The 16,786-nt window shown below is 40.0% G+C and overlaps 1 protein-coding gene across 1 annotated transcript in view; it reads right to left on the reverse strand.

Moving 5' to 3' along the window:
• adam10a (ADAM metallopeptidase domain 10a) overlaps window positions 1-16,786 on the reverse strand; it is a 157,163-nt gene that overhangs the window by 124,583 nt on the left and 15,794 nt on the right. The window contains exon 2 of the mRNA XM_059952561.1: window positions 1,061-1,211. Within this exon, the coding sequence (XP_059808544.1) occupies window positions 1,061-1,211 (151 nt within the window). The remainder of the gene's footprint in view (window positions 1-1,060; window positions 1,212-16,786) is intronic.

The raw sequence follows: 16,786 nt of genomic DNA on the forward strand, positions 1-16,786 counted from the left end.
ATAGATGACAATGTATTAAGCCCTGATCAAGGTCCTTGTCCAAAAAGTCATAAATAGCCATTTAATAGCTATACATTTCCACTATTTTAACATCCTCATTCATTGTTTCTTAGCAATTGATTCAAAAACAAATCAATATTAATTTAGTATTAGTGGGTTCATACAAATTGATTGGATATTGTATTAACTGAAGGTTTACTACAAAACAATTTAAAGAATTGATAGATTAGATATACGTATATTAACAGTGGCTGAAGGCAGTTTCAAACAATTGATTTCGATTACATAATCAACACTTCAGGGTTCAAGACTTCTTTTAAACACACATATAAAATCTGTCCCAAATTGTCAAGAAGTCATTTGTCAAGATTTTCAATCATTTGTCGACTCCTAATATTTTGCAATACTTTGGAAAAGTGTAGATCACATGGATTTAAAACATTTTCTAGATTATGTCTAATTTAAAACAAACTAGGAGAAATTGACTTCTGAATAAAACTATGGATTGGCAAGTTCTAAACTTATTAGCACAATTTAACATTTAAGAATTTCAGCGCAATTTATTTTTAAATTCCCACCCCACCTCCCCCCAGGACCATCACACACACCCAAAGATTACTTTAAGCCAGGAATTCCTAACTTTTTTTATGCCATGGATCAATACCATTAAGGGGGCTATGGATCCCAAGTTGGGAATCCCTGGCTTAAGCACTGCTTGTTTCCAGATAACAACAGATATCAGGCTAGACATGTCACAGTACTAATTCATTCAAGTATTCATGGTAGTAAGAATAAAACTCCTTTTGGTACAAACACTTCTTTACATGGGATACAATATATTATAAATGGAGGAAGACATAGAAATCTCAGCTCCCTCCCTTCCCTACAGGGGCAAGCAGTACACTTAAGAAAATTTTCAAATTTACTGCATAGTCCAATCACCAGTTAAGATCAATTTGATGGAAAAATACTATTCATCACTTTTTGTAAAAAAATAGATAGGCTGAATTCCAAAAGTTAATTATGGAAAAGGGTTTAATGTTTCAAGCATGGAACATACCTGCCATGTGCATGGAAATCCAAATGTACAAACTGGTCTTCATGTAAAATTGATCTCTTGGCACGTTGATGTTTCTGATGCAGTACATCCATATCATATGATAAACCTTCATAATGTCTAATGTACTTATTTAAAGGATTGCCAAAATGTCCTGTGGAGTAAACGAACAGTATAAGGTGTACAATCATACAATATAACAACTAAACAGATGTCTAACAAGTTTCAAAACTGTTCCAAAAGATTGAGATTGTTCATGTATTAAATTGATTAAACTAAACTGTACTGAAATCATTGATCTGACTCAAATGCATTCAAGTTACAGCAACAAATCAGGTGGTCAAAGGATATTTCAGCTTTCTTAATGCTGGAATACATGTTCTCTAAATGGGAATCATTCACTCCTTTCATCATGCCCCTACAGTTTTCTTCTAGACCTGGGAAACAAAGATTATTTTTGGAACTGTAAAATTTATGTCTAGTCCAGAGGACTCTAACATGGCGGAGAGAAAGATCAGATACTGACATTGGCCTTCAGCACAAGAGGCTGACGACAAAGTGTTTGCACGTGCAAGGCGTGCACAGGATCTCTGTGAATGGACAGAGTAAAAGCATTATACACAGTAGAGGAGACTGGAATGAAGATGACCAGACCTCAATGTGAATAAAGCAAGGTCAATAAACAAAGTGAAAACAAAATCTTGGAATATCCCTTTGTCACGTACGCGCAACCCTGTAAAAGTATCAGCAACCTGCAGCACAGCTGGAGTCTGGTTTTGATGTTAACAAAACACTACTTTATCAGTAACTAGTTAATATAGTAACTTAAACCAGGTAAATCAAGAGTTAACAGTGCAATGCATATATAGGTGTAAATATATAAATTCCCAAACTTCTTCAAGCTTAGGTAATAAGTGATACAGTCTTACGATGGTGCGTAAGAAAAATTCAGTTCAGATTACAGGTTAACTAATGCGAGATGTCTGTAATCCAAAGGTGAATGTTGTGAGAAGGCAATTATGTCGATTTTCCACAGATCCCACGACAGCAATACAAAGTAACAATGGCAGTAGATTTTAACTCCGAAGTTGTTCCACTCCACACACTAAGTATCACCGACAGTGATCTTCAACGAATATCCTTTCAACACAAGTGGTACCACACCCGAATTTCAGCTATGGGACATCCCAAAGTGGTGGCCACAGGATACTCAAACAGAATCCACGTATGGATTATCACCAACAGTAGCTCATCACAAAGGGGACATCATTCAACAGAACCACCACCCAGGCAGGGTCGACACACTGGTAGATTCCACAACGTTACCCCAATCACACATAACGTGACAGCCACTTACTTATCCAGTTCCACGACATACAAAATAACTCCAACACTGATTGGCCACAGGGGGGCCTTTCTTCAGTGAACTACTGCACCCAGACAGAGGGTATACACACATGTGGTATTCACAAAGGTTTTCCCCTCACCAGAGAACCCACTCCTGGGGATTAACTAAGTGACAATCACACTCTTGTATCCAAATGGAAACAAATTCACCCTCATAGGCTACTTAGAGAGAGTCAAACAGTGATCTCTTTGTCACTAGGTTTCTTCTGTTTCAAACCTTCCTCTCCTCTCTTCTCTGCAAACTTCTAGTTGCAGCACTTGTGAGAGTCATTTATCAATACTCTGGATCGATCTCAACTCACCCTTTTTGGGTTACTGAAAGTTTAAACCAGCAACTGACTCATTGGTGTCTTCCATTGACTGAATTCATCTTGGTTCTAACTCTGTCTTTCTGTGTGTCTGTGACTGTCCTTATAAAATGTAAACAAACTGCAGAGAAACCACACAACATCAATGGTCCATCAAATAACCCCACCTCTCTCTAGGTTGGTAAAACCAAGCAACTCTGCAATCAGCAGAAACCCAAGTGTCCAAAAGTCAGTCATTCTCCTGGCATTTTAAAGTGACAGTCCACAGAAAAAATGAACCCCAGGGTACATAACACCTTTTTCTAAATAGCAATGATCGTTAAAAGATTGTGATAACTGACTTTCACACACAGATGAATTTACGCATTATTTTTTACTGTTTCCTTTATCTACAGACAGTTGAAGGTATTCTCCCAGCAATAGTAAATAACTCTCCAAAAGCTTGAACAAAATTTAATTGATGACTAAACACAAGGGAATTCTAGTAGTACAGATTCAAAAACTAAAAAAACAAGAAACCAAGCACAAGGTGAATATTGGGATATAATATGCTAAGGATGAATTCATATAATAATAAAGTTTCAGCGTGTAGCCAGCCGGTGGTGCAGTGACATCTGCACTGGATTTTGAGGTGAGTGGTCTCTAAGATCACCACACAGTTTCCTACACCCTAAGGAAGAGTCCTAACCTAGCCAATCCCTCTAATCCTGCTTGATTAAGTTGGAACATGCCCATTAAGGGAGTAGTACATTACAGGCGCCTTCAGGAAATACCTGAGGGAAGAGCAACTCATTAGTCACCCTATTTTTTTAAAAAAGGGTCAGATATAGTATTGCTTAATCAAGGAAACCATTTAGTCGAATCTCAAGAAACATCAGTCATATAGTTGTCAAAGTCCACTTCCTGAACCAGAAAACACTTCATCTTAAAGAACAGCAATTGTTGGAATTCAAGAATAGCCTATCAAGTTTATCATGACATATTTGTCTCCAAGAACAAACATTTTAATGATAATTCACTTGCTTAAAAACAGTGCAGGAAATTGTATGCGGCAGCATAAAGTCACTCCAAAAAGCTAACTACATACGTGTACAATTACAACACTACTGCTACCTACACTTTAACGATTTAGTTATTATGGATGGCTGACCTCGAGTAATAAGGTTAAATGATAAGTTTAAATCTGTACAGCTGTTATACACAACGCAGTTTTGTTTCAGCATACACAATGGGCATGGCTACTAATGATGGCACTTGGAAACACAAAGTTACTGAACTGGACATTTGACACTGAAAAAGGAAATCAGCCCACAGTGCATCGCTTATTAAGAAAACCCAAATTCAAGGATGTAAACAGCGAGCATGGTTAGATGCTATATGATAAGAAGAGGAAATACATGCAATGCATGCCTTTTCCTGTTTTGCTTGGTAAATAATTGAAATGCTATGTACAAAAGTTGATAACATTGTGGAATTATAACAAATACAGGAGCAGTCACGATAACTTCAGGATAAATGATTTAACACCAGACATGCTGTTAATTTTAAATCGATGTCCAACTTTCCAAGTTTAAAAGAATGTTAGGCTGCAATGGTGCTATTTAATGCACTGATGGGCATCAAAGTTCAAAGTGAAACTGTTATCAAAGTACTTAATGTACACATCATATACTAACCCAAGTTTCATTTTCTTGCAGGAGGTCACAGTAGATACAAAGGAACAACAGATTCAATGAAAAAACTGCACACAGCTGAGAGGGACCAAAGTGCAGAAGACAACAGACTGTGCAAAAAGAAAAAAAAAGAAAATTGTGGTGACCCATTTCCTGGCACATCCGAACCGACTCACAATTAGATAGCCTACGGGGGTTTGCGAGCACAGAGCTTTGGAGCCTCTGCGCCACGGGGGGCAGGTTGAGGGAGGCTTAAAAGTGAGGCTGAAGATTTCGAATAAAGTTTTTCCTTCGACTGCAGTTACCGACTCCGTGTCGTAATTTTAGCGCTGCATGTAGCACACCGCTACAAAATAACAAAAAGCAATAAATATCAAGAACATGAGGTGAAGAGTCCTTGAAAATGAGTCAATAGATTGTGAGATCAGTTCAATGCTGTGGCGAGTGAAGTTATCCCCCACCCACCCAGTTCAAGAGCCGGATGGTTGGGTGGCTAATAACTTCCTGAACATGTTGGTGTAGGATGCAAAACTCCTGTACCTTCTTCCAGATGGTAGCAGAGAGAAAGAGCATGGCCCGGACAGTGGGAGCCCTTGATAATGGATGCTGCTTTCCCACGACACACTCCTTGTAGGTGTGCTCAATAGTGGAGAGGGCTTTACCCATGATACAGGCCGCATCACTACTTTTTGGAGGCTTTTCCATTCAAGAGCTTGGGTGCTTCCATAGCCGGCCGTCTTACAGCCAGTCGGTTTACTTACCACCATGCATCTAGGTACCCTGTCTGGGCCAGATGCTTTCCATAGGTTCAGCCTCCTGAAGGATACTTTCATGTTGGCCTCAGACTAAAATCACAAGGTAGTCAAGGGTTCAAAACACACATTAAGCTCAAGAAAAACTAAAAATAAAAATCGTTTTTCAGTGCCATGAGTGAAATGCTTTCAGTAGTCAGAGACATCAGTTCAGAACCTTGGAAATAATTGAGTTAATCCTTAGAAATGGAAATAGTTACAGTGGCATGTTCAAAGTGATTTATTTATTGAGATCCTGCCCTTCAAGCTGCACCACCTAACAATCCTCTGACTGAATCCAAGTCTAATAACAGGAGAATTTACAATGACAAATTAGCCTAACAACCAGTATGTCCTTGGACTGTGGGAGGAAACTGGAGCACCCAGAGGAAACTCATGCGGTCATGGAGAGGACAAACAAACTCCTTACAGGCAGCAGCGGTAATTGAACCTGGGTTTCCTGTATTGTAAAGCATTATGCTAACCACACCACCCTAGAAAAATTCTTACAGACAGACCAGAATTGAACTCCAAACTTGGGAATGCCCAGGCCTGTTACAGCAGCACGCTAACCACTCGGCTAACATGGCCCCCTTCATGAACAGCTCAGGAGTCCAACAGCAAAAGGGAGAAATAAGTCAATGCACTGGAATTCCAGGAGGAGAACAAATCAAAGGTGCTTCAATATGAAATTACCGAGCGGGGCTGCCAGAGTTTAAGGGCCTTTTATTATGGAAGCCCCCGGTGGTACACTGTTTGGATAATCTAAAGGAGAGTCAACAGTATGGCTTGAAACAGGCTTTTCAACACGCCACGCCCATGCCAACTGTTTTGGTCCTCTACACCCAGTCCATTCGCCTACAATAGGTCTATATACTTTAACACTTTGCCCATCAAGTTTCCAACTGATATCTGTTACGAGTGCTGAACAGACCTGATGGAAAATGGGGTGAAGTGTTAACCATTCCTTGAGAAATATGAAGAGCGCACGAACGAGAGAGAGAGCGCGAACGAGACATTTGATTTATGTATTATGGCTTCTTCACTGATGGAAAAGTAAACAATCTTTCGCTGTAAGGACGTTACTTTGCTTGTTAACATTCCTAAGGAGACAGCAGGAGTGGCCTGATTTGATGGACATGCTCATTTTGAGTTGATGGATGGTTGATACCCCGTCAGAGGGAATAAAAGACAGGTGTGGGGAGACACACTAGTGGACACTGACCAAGTGTCGGGCACCCACAGGAAGGTGGGGGCTTCGAGGACCAAATCAGGAGATCGGTCAATAAAGCTGTCACTGTGACGGCAGGACCGGTGGGGACTTGTGTGTGTGTGTCCACTCATGCCAGAGTGACGAGTCCACCACAGAAGAACGGTCTAGCTGAAGACCAGAGGGGTCATAGCTGAATGACCACAATGATATGACAGAATAAGAAAGCAACAGAAGGTTTGCCTGCTGCAGCTGCCTAATCTCTTGCTCGCTCTCTCTCTCCAACGAATTACAATACAACCACAACTACCTCAGCACACATGAACAGAACTGAACTCTATATTCTCCTATGTCAATTCATTTCCCCCTAGACATTGATAGAGCTTGTTTATTATTGCTAACCTGTTTTATACGTATATTTGCATTTTTGACACTGTATTGTGTAGTTTACTAATAAACACTTTTAGTTTTCGGTACCACCAGACTCCAATGGATTCTTCCATTTCTGCTGGTCTGTAAACCCAGTTACGGGGTACATAACATATCTTTCAGATTGTACTGATTCCACCACCACTTCTGGCAACACATTCCAGATACCAACAACTGAAAAAAATATAACACCCTTCAGATCCCATTTAAAACACTTTCCTCTCCCCTTTAGCTTTCAGCTGCTTCTTTTTGATACCCCACCATGTGGGAAAAAATTTTGCTCATCTACCACTCAATTTTATACACCTCTATCAGATCACCCCTCAGCTTTCTCTTCTTCAGGCAAAAAAACCTAACCAACCCAATCCCTCCTCATAACTAACAGCCACCTTTAGAGGCAACTTGGAATCTAGTAGAATGCCAGATTTCAGGTGAACAAAATCTTGAACACTTCAATAGAATTCTAGGGCGGAGAAGTTTCAAATCTGGATTTCAAGTACTGTACATTCATATTACAAACAGGTTATGACATGAAATAGATCCAAGCTCAGTGCCAGCAGTCACAGGTCCATAATTTCAGGAATACTGCATATACTCAGTTATTCAAACACTAAAATTCAACAGATGGACTTCTTAAAGTATCCTGACTGGTTGTCTCAGTCTGGTATGACAATTCAAATGCACAGGAATTAAAAGTAGCTGCAGACTTAGAGGACTCATGCCCAATGCACTTCTTCTCCCCGGTCTCCCCCCCCCCCCCACAAATGGTAGTATCTACGGAAGGTACTGCCTCAAGAATGCAACGTCTAACCAAAATCCCACTGTCAACACACCATCAGAAACTGGACATTTGTCCAGTTTACACTTGTGAAAAGGAATCAAGTTTCTGGATATAACTAAAAGCAAAGTGGAGAATAGCTACTTCCCTTCCTTCCCTATTCTTCCTCTGCTACACTGACAACTGCATTGGTGCTACTTCATGCACTCACGCTAAGCTCATTAACTTCATCAACTTCGCCTCTATCAGGTCTCCTGTAAAAATGCTATTCCCATTTCTCCGTTCCTTTGTCTCCACCACATTTGTACCCAGGATGAGGATTTCCTTTCCAGGACATCAGAGATGTCCTCCTCCTTCAAAGAACAGGGTATTCCCTTCCTCCACCATTTATACTATCCTCACCCTCATCTCCTCCCAGACATCTGCACTCATCGCATCTTTCCACTGCCGTAACAGTGATACAGTTCTTGTCCTTACCTACCACCTCATAAATCTCCTCATCCAACACATCATTCTTCACAACTTCCACCATCTCTAAAAGGATCCGACCACGAAACGCATTTTTCTCCCCCACAATTTCTACAGGGATCACTCCCTCCATGATTCCCTTGTCCATTAGTCCCTTCCCACGACTCTCCTTCCAGGTACTTATCCCTGCAGGTGCACAAGTCACCTGCTCATTCACCTCCTCCCTCACATCCATTCTAGGCCCAAAACAATCCTTGCAAGTGAGGCGACACTTCAACTGCAAACTTGCTAGAGCCATCTATTGTATCCAGTGCTCCCAATGAAGCCTCCTCTACATTGGTGCAACTCACTGTAAATTAATTGAACGTCACTGCTCCATCTGCCAAAGACAGACCTTCCTTGTGATTCCCATTCTGGCACATCATCCATGGCCTCCTCCTGTGCCATGAGGCCACCCTCAAGGTGCAGGAGCATCACCTTATTATCCATCAGGGTAGCCTCCAACTTATGGCATGAACTCTGTCTGGCCTCATTACCTCTTCTCACCTGCCTATAACCTCCCTCCGGTGCTCTTCCTCCCTCTTTCTCAGATGGTCCACTCTCCTTTCCTATCAGCTTCCTTCCTCTCCAGCCCTTTACCTTTCGCATCCATCTGGCATCTTCGAGCCATCCTCCTTCCCCTCCCCCAAACTGTTTACTCTGGTGTCTTCCCTCTTCACTTTCAATCCTGAAGGAGGATCTCGGCCCAAGACATCAGCTATTTATTCACTGCCGTAGATGCTGTCTGACTTGCTGAGCTCCTCCAGCATTTTGAGTGTGTTACTTCCCTTCAACCCACATCACTGTTGTTTAGCAGTACCATGACCACTTGGCTACTTTGCACTAAAATGGAAGCTATTTTTGTTCTAATATTCCTTTCTTGTAAAACTGTACAGTTTATGTTTTCTTATAAATGGTGAATGCTGCTGATATGAAGCTATATGCCTGTGATGCTACTGCAAATTAAGTTTTCATTGCAATTGTGCATATAACAATAATCTTGACTTTTGACTTACACGGGCCAATGCAGAAATTTGTCATTTTCTGTGCAAATTGCGAAATAAAAATGTTCATAAACTCATGTGTTTATTCTGAAGAAAGATCACACCACCCTCTTAGCCACAAGTCATGCTGGTATCATCACACCTCCAGTACAGCAGACGTTTCATGACTCAGTAGCCACTGATTTTTCTTTTTGAAATCTAGCACTTGTATATTCATGTGCAAAGAATGGCTTGTTCTTAATTATAGTTTAACAATTTAAAAGGTCAGCCTATAGCAACTGTAAAATCCAAGTGTTAAACAGATAACAAAGATTGCATAGAAAAGCAATCCTGTATCTAACCTTTACCCAAACCAGGAGTGATGCTGTATAATGTTCTTTCTTAGAACCACAGACAACTGAAAAGGGCAAGTTAATCACCCATCCTCTCTGCCATTTTTTCTCACATCAGACAATGAGGGACCATCAAGTCCCCAAATATAGCATTTAAATAAAATCTTACAGCCCTCCTCTCTCACATGGTATGCACAAAAATGAGTTAACATACTGCTTGATAAGACAACTTATTCACAACTAAGACACACATATCTAAGAGTAAACCTATTCTATCCTTGTTTAGACATTCAAGAGAAATCCACAGAAGAATAGTTGGTCCTGGGACATGGCCTTTGGAGCAATATGTGGGACCATGTGGGAGCTTTTCGTAAATTACCACTAATACACATTTCCAGAAGTGTTTTGGAATGCCTTTCAAAAAAAAGAAAAATATGCTATATAATTGTAAGTGCCAGTCTTCTCTTCGTGTTCGTTACTATGCCTAACAGGCATTTCTTATGGTTGGAGACTCAAATTGTCCAACTTCTACTTCTGAAAAGGAATCTAGTATCTAGATGAAGATTATGTTGACAGCTAAATAATTACAAGCAAAGTGAAATAACTGATACAAACAAAACTTAAGCCCAGAAGATTTGAAACCAAAACATACTGTACACCATTATCTATGACAGTGATGTATTGACCGGAGTGGGTTTGCCCGTAAAAATAATTTCAGTTTCCAAGATTGGACAGATTCAGGAACAGTTACAGACAGGGTTGAATACTGAAGTCTTAACTGCCCAAGATCAAAGTAATAATAGGACATTTTGTTTAAAACATACATATGGCATTTCAAAATTGAGCATCACTGAGAGAGGTACGCTAAAATGAAACTGAAATACAATAGCACAAGTTGAAAATTGTTTTGTGATACATCAGCTTCTGCATACAAAGCAAACAGGGCTGGAGATCTTGTCAAAAAGTAGGCTTGTTTTCAAACTGCACAAGATACTATCAGCACAAGGATTAATTTGCAGACTTTGGATAAGTTAGAACAAAAGGTTCTGTAACATTCAATAAAACAAGTCCAAAGAGCCTGGTTTGAGAGGGACTAATGAGAGCATATTTATTTAAGCAGAATACTTTGTTTCAGAAATCAAACATACATATAAAAGGGAGAAGAGTCAAGATTAAGAGCTTAAATTTCAGAATTGTAATTAGGAATATTACCAAGCACCTAGGCAATTACCAACTTTTACAGCAGCATGATTTGTTTTATAATATTTAAATGAGAAGGGATGCCAAGTTGTTAAAGTGGACTTTTAGCTGTTGTAACAGTTAAACTGGACACCTAGCTGATGAAATGGCTTAGCTGGATGACAATCATACAAGACTGATCTGCTAACTGGCCATAGAACAGAGCCAACCCACTCTGAACATAACAAAATAAAGCTTATAGGCTTCTTCACACAAGGAGGGACAAAGATGTAGATTTAGGGTAGGGTGAGAGGAAAGAAAGATGAAAAGGATGAAAACGATAACAAAGAATTTGAGAAACAAAACGAAGAAGAAAAAGATCTAAAGAAAGAACTGGCCTTTCTTTCAATTCAATTCAATTCAATTGCCAACTAAAGAAAGGCCAAAAGCATGTGCTCCCAAAGGAACAGAGAGAAGCTTTACTATAAGAGCTATGCTTTCTTTTACTTGAGTTCAGATATTTACAGTAAACCAAGTTTGAATAAAATAGAAAATGCACCAATATTCATTTCAGATATGTGTGGGGGGGGGGGGGGGCAGGAAGTAGACTGAAACGCCAATTATCCTATTTCTCAGAACTTCTAACGGTTTGGCATCTGGCTACTGGAAACCTGCTCCACACTCATTTTAAATTCAACTAGTTTGCCGGAACATTTATTTTAGTGCTGTGAAACAGCCAAAATAGGTAAATTAAAAGTATATTATATTGACAGTGATTTCAAGTTGTCTGTTAGTCCAGCACCAATGTCAGACAATCAGATTTCAAGCTTCCCTTTAAGCTTAGATGTAATAAATAATTGCCACAGTCTAAGCTTTTCGTGCCCTTGTCAAGCAGGGAGAGAGTGTACACTGAGTAAACACCTGCTTGTTAATACATATCAGCTAATCATGCAGCGGCATCGCAGTGTATAAAATCATGTAGGCATAGTCAAGAGGTTCAATTGTTGTTCAGGCTCAGCATCAGAATGGGGACCAAATGTGACCTAAGTGACTTTGACCATGGAATGATTTTTGGTGCCAGACAGGGTCGTTTGAGTATCTCAGAAACTGCTGATCTCCTGGGATTTTCATGCACAACAGTGTCTTGCGTTTACAGAGAATGGTGCAGAAAACAAAAGAGCAGCAGTTCTGTGCCTTGTTGATGAGAGAGGTCAGAGGAGAATTACCAGACTGGAGATCCTGTCAAAAAGCAGGCTTGTTTTCATGAACCTTAAAACATACTATCAGTGAAGTGAAGCTGACAGTAACTCAGATACCATGTTTTACAGGGTAGTATGCAGAAGAGCATCTCTGAATGCACAATACTTTGAACCTTGATATTGGATGGGCTACAATACGATTCCACTTTAGCGTTCATTTTGTCTACAACTCTCTTGGTTGCTTTGATTTGAAATTTCAATCAATTATTTACAACTAAAAACACTTGAAAATTAACATGGGGAAGAAAGGAGTCACTGATTAAAAAATCAAAAATCAATAGATTGTGTACTCGCATTACATTGAGAATTCTTGATACCATTATCCAATAACTTCAACATAACGAGGAGTTCATAACAGCATTGCATATTAGGTACAGGCAGACATCTACACTCATAATTGAAGAGTTGATGGCACTGTTAAGATTCCAAAAGGATTTCACATTTGCTTGCAGTACTGATGCAAGATACATGTTAAATTTTCTTCTGAATGGCAAATACAGCAAAACCAAGTGGGGAAAGACATTTGATTTGTTTAGTCTTTTGCTTCCTTAGTAATTTGTAATAAATTGCTAAGTATGACACAAGAAATTGATTTATGCATGTTGAGTACATAAAAGTAGTTTTCTATTAAAATTAACTAAAAGATAAAAAATATCTGCTTCACGCAAAGAAAATGCTGAAGGAATTCAACATGTCAAGCAGCATCTACAGAAGGAAATAAACAGTCAATGTCTCAGGTGAGACCCTTCATTTTCCATAGATGCTGTCTGACCCGCTGAGCTCCGCCAGAACATTTCTGTTCCTGATTTCCAGCAACTGCATTCTTCCTTGCATCACCATAATCCGCGAGGAATTATGTTGGAACCGCTTCTTCTGATGCTGTTTGCCTTTCTAGTCCTGTCTCATAGCCCTCTCCTTCCTCTCTAGCACTCATCTAAGATGATGGAATAGATGGATTTGTTGCTATGTTTGCAGATGATACGAAGTTTGCTGTAAGGGCAGGTAGTATTGAGGAAACAGGTAGGCTGTAGAAGGACTTGAGAGAATGGGCAAGAGAGTGGCAAATGAAGTACAATGTTAAAAAACGCATGGTCATGCACTTTGGTAGAAGAAATAAATGTGCAGTCTGTTTTCTAAATGGGGAGAAAATCCAGAAATCTGAGATGCAAAGGAACTTAGAAGTCTTGTGCAGAACATCTTAAAGGTGAACTTGCATTTGGAGTTGGTGGGGTAGAAGGTAAATGCAATGTTAGCATTCATTTCCAGAGGTCTAAAATACAAGAGCAGGGATATGATGCTGAGACTTTATACGGCACTAGTGAGGTTTGAGTATTGAGAGTTGTGAACAGTTTTGAGCTCCTCATCCAAGAAAAGATGTGCTGGTATTGGAGAGGGTTCAGAGGAGGTTCACAAGGATGCTTCCAGAAATGAAAGGGTTATCATAACATTTGATAGCTCTGGGTCTGTATTCGCTGGAATTTAGAAGGATTGGGAGGTGGGGGGGGGATCTCATTGAAACCTTTCAAATGTTGAAAGGCACAGACAGAGTAGATGTGGAAAGGGGAAAGGATGTTTCCCATGGCAGGGAGTCAGGGACAAGAGGGCACAGCCTCACGATAGAGGGGTGTCCATTTAAAACAAAGATGCAGAGAAATTTCTTTAGCCAGAGGGTGGTGAATTTATGAAATTTGTTACCATAGGCAGCTGTGGAGGCCAGGCTGTTGCGGGTATATAAGCGGAACTTGACAGGTACTTGATTGGACACAGCATCAAAGATTATGGGGAGAAGGATGGAGAGTGGAGCTGAAGAGGAGGAGAAAAGATCAGCCATGATTGAATGGTGGAGCAGACCCGATGGGCCAAATGGCCTAATCCTGCTCCTATGTCTTGTGGCCTTACAGTCTTATAATGAGTCAGTCAGAAATGTCTAAAGATTTTTTTGGGTAAGTGTAAGCACTAATTAATTCTGTCATGGGTACTAGCCTCCATCATATCCAAGATATCTTCAAGGAGCTGTACCTCAGAAAGGCAGTTTAGATTATTAAGGACCCTCATCACATGCCCTCTTCTCACAATTACTGTCAGGAAGAAGGTGGAGGTGTACACATGCACACACATGCCAGTGACATTAAACTCGATTCTGATTTAGCTTGAGTGTCTCTTTGGTTGTTGGGGAACGCAGCAATGCCATCCAGGTAGGGGCTTTATTTAAATTAGTTCCCCAGAAGCTAGCTTTAAAAAGGGCTGAGGAAAAGAACAAAGTTCGGAAAGAAAATAGCCAACTCCGTCTGTTCAGCCTGCTGTTTACAATGAAGGGGATAAATTCACATGAAAAAGCAAAGGAGAAATTCTTGCAAAGAGAAACTTGTTTAATCTATTTGTGAGAGAATACTGTAAGACTATAGGTTCTGTTCAAGTTTACTGGTTAAAGCAAAAATTATCACTTAAATAAAAAACTGAGTCAGTTCCTTACACAAAATGAAAAGTAAATGTTGGACAAACTTTAAAAACGAAATGCAAACATCAAGCAATGTTCATTCAACAATATAACTAGCACACATGATGAAATAGACTGAAAAGCTGAATTCTTTATTCAAATTCTGTGACCATTTGCAAGTTAACATCAATACAAGGAGACTGAAATCCATCATATTCCTTTGAAGACAAGTTCTGGCAGCAGCAAGCAGAACAAAAGATATGCAAAGCTTGAGCTCTTAAGCCACCACGACATGTATCAACACGACTGTTCGTTTACACTCAAGTGTCACTTCCAAAAGAAAATAGAGTACATAAATTTAGCTACGTTTGCATAAATTACCAGAACTACTTTCAATCTATGCTATATTGGAAAGGAAATAGTACATATTGATTTTGTTTGAACCAGTGCAAGCAGAAAGTACTTTGATCTTTAAGTCATGTCATGGAACACAATTTGAATTAGGGTTTCCCCAATACCAATAAACAAGGGGTCTGTGTCACTGATTTAAATGAATGACCAGCAAACTTGTGCCACAGCCAACTCCCAAAATCAGATGAGTAATTGGAAAAAAAAAGCCTGTTTGCCTGTTGTTTGACTGGTAATGGAACACATGGAGAACTCAATCTTCCTAAAATGGCATCATTAAAATATTTTGATCATTTGAACAAGAAGCCACAGTTTACTTTACACTACAGCCAGAAGATAACAACTTTGGCAGATTTCACTCACTCAGTATTGAGATATCAATGTTCAAGCCGATCACCCTGTAACCCACAAGCCTTCTGTTTCAGATTACCAGACTTCTGATAACCAAGAATGAAAAGCAACAACATGACAATTTCTACTGTTTTCTATATAAAGGAACATCAGATACTATAAATGGGAGATTTCCAACCGTGGTAACAGAGTTGTATCTTTGCAACAGGAAATATCGGCATGGGTATTGTAACACTCTCTTCACCGAGCAGCTTGATCTCAGGGGTGATAACCCCCCTGCCCACGCCTGGCCAAACTTAGGAAATCTCATTTTGGGTGGATGCTGCGCAGTGTCCTGTGACAAATCAGGACACGATATGTGATTAAATGATTAAGTTTTATAACGCTTTCTTTGACTATGTGGTTAGTAGAGAAACAAAATGGGCACCAATCTTATTAAACAGTCTGTGCACAATCGTTGGAGTTCACTCAGTAGTCTGCCTTCCACCAGTCAATCTCCTCCAAGCGTCACCGACCTTCAGACCCCCACTCAGAGTCCACTCCGTCTGGTGGCCTACCGAATCTCTCCATTTACGTCTTCTCTCTTCATCCCTCTGGCGAAAGCCCATGAAACCAACAGCTCCCAGGATCACCAGACAGGGCAACAGAATCCTGATTGGCTAACATTCATAATTATCTCCAGCCATAAACATTACAAAGAAGCCATTACATTAGCCTTAGCAGTGAAACATTACAAAGATGCCATTACACCATCTTCCTCAACATTTTTACCAATAAGACACTCCCCAAACTGAACTGAAAATTCTATCCATCAATTCACAGAGGACATGGTCTTCACTTCACAAAATGATAGCGATTAGCACCAAGCACTAATCATGGCTTTTTTAAAATCTTACTAAAGCCTACATCATTGGGAATAGATATGAACGTCCTCCTGGAATTGAAACAGAATTGCGGACCAGGCTTTAAACTACAATGATGAGGGGGCTCCAAATAGAGGATGTTTTAAAAATCAAAGGATATACAGAGGATGAGGGGGGAATTGGGGGGTGGTGTGACAGGCTGAAGCAGAATTTAGAAACAAAAAGTATGCAACACACAGAAAACCCTGGGTTAATAAAAAAAAGTCTTTATTTGAATGCATGCAGGATTAGCAGCTGGACACATGATAGGGTAGCAGTTAGTGTGATGCTATTAGTGCCAGCAGTCAATTCCTGCCGTTGCCTGCATGGGATTCCTCCACAGTCTCCTGCTTCCTTCCACATTCCACAGGCACACAGGTTAGGGTTAATAAAGCTGTGTGCATGCTATGTTGCTGCCGGAAGCATTCTGACACTTGTAGGCTGTCCCCAACTGTGTTGGTCGATGACGCAAACAACACATTTCACTGTATGCTTCGATGCACATGTGACAAAATACACTAATTTTTAAGAATCTTTCTCTTCAATAATGTATGATTTGACACCACAGACAGCAACATACATAAATGATCTAAAGCTGTTACAGTGACTGATAGCAAGGTGGCCAATAATAGGTGCTCAATAAACAATAAGCTAACTGGACTTTAGTTCCACAACTTCCATATTCCTCCCTGTATACAGGGAGGAGGAATTATGAGCTGTTGCTGTTCTAAAATTCAGCGAGTTTTGAAAATTT

This window comes from Hypanus sabinus, chromosome 28, assembly GCF_030144855.1.
Source record: "Hypanus sabinus isolate sHypSab1 chromosome 28, sHypSab1.hap1, whole genome shotgun sequence".
Taxonomy (NCBI): domain Eukaryota; kingdom Metazoa; phylum Chordata; class Chondrichthyes; order Myliobatiformes; family Dasyatidae; genus Hypanus; species Hypanus sabinus.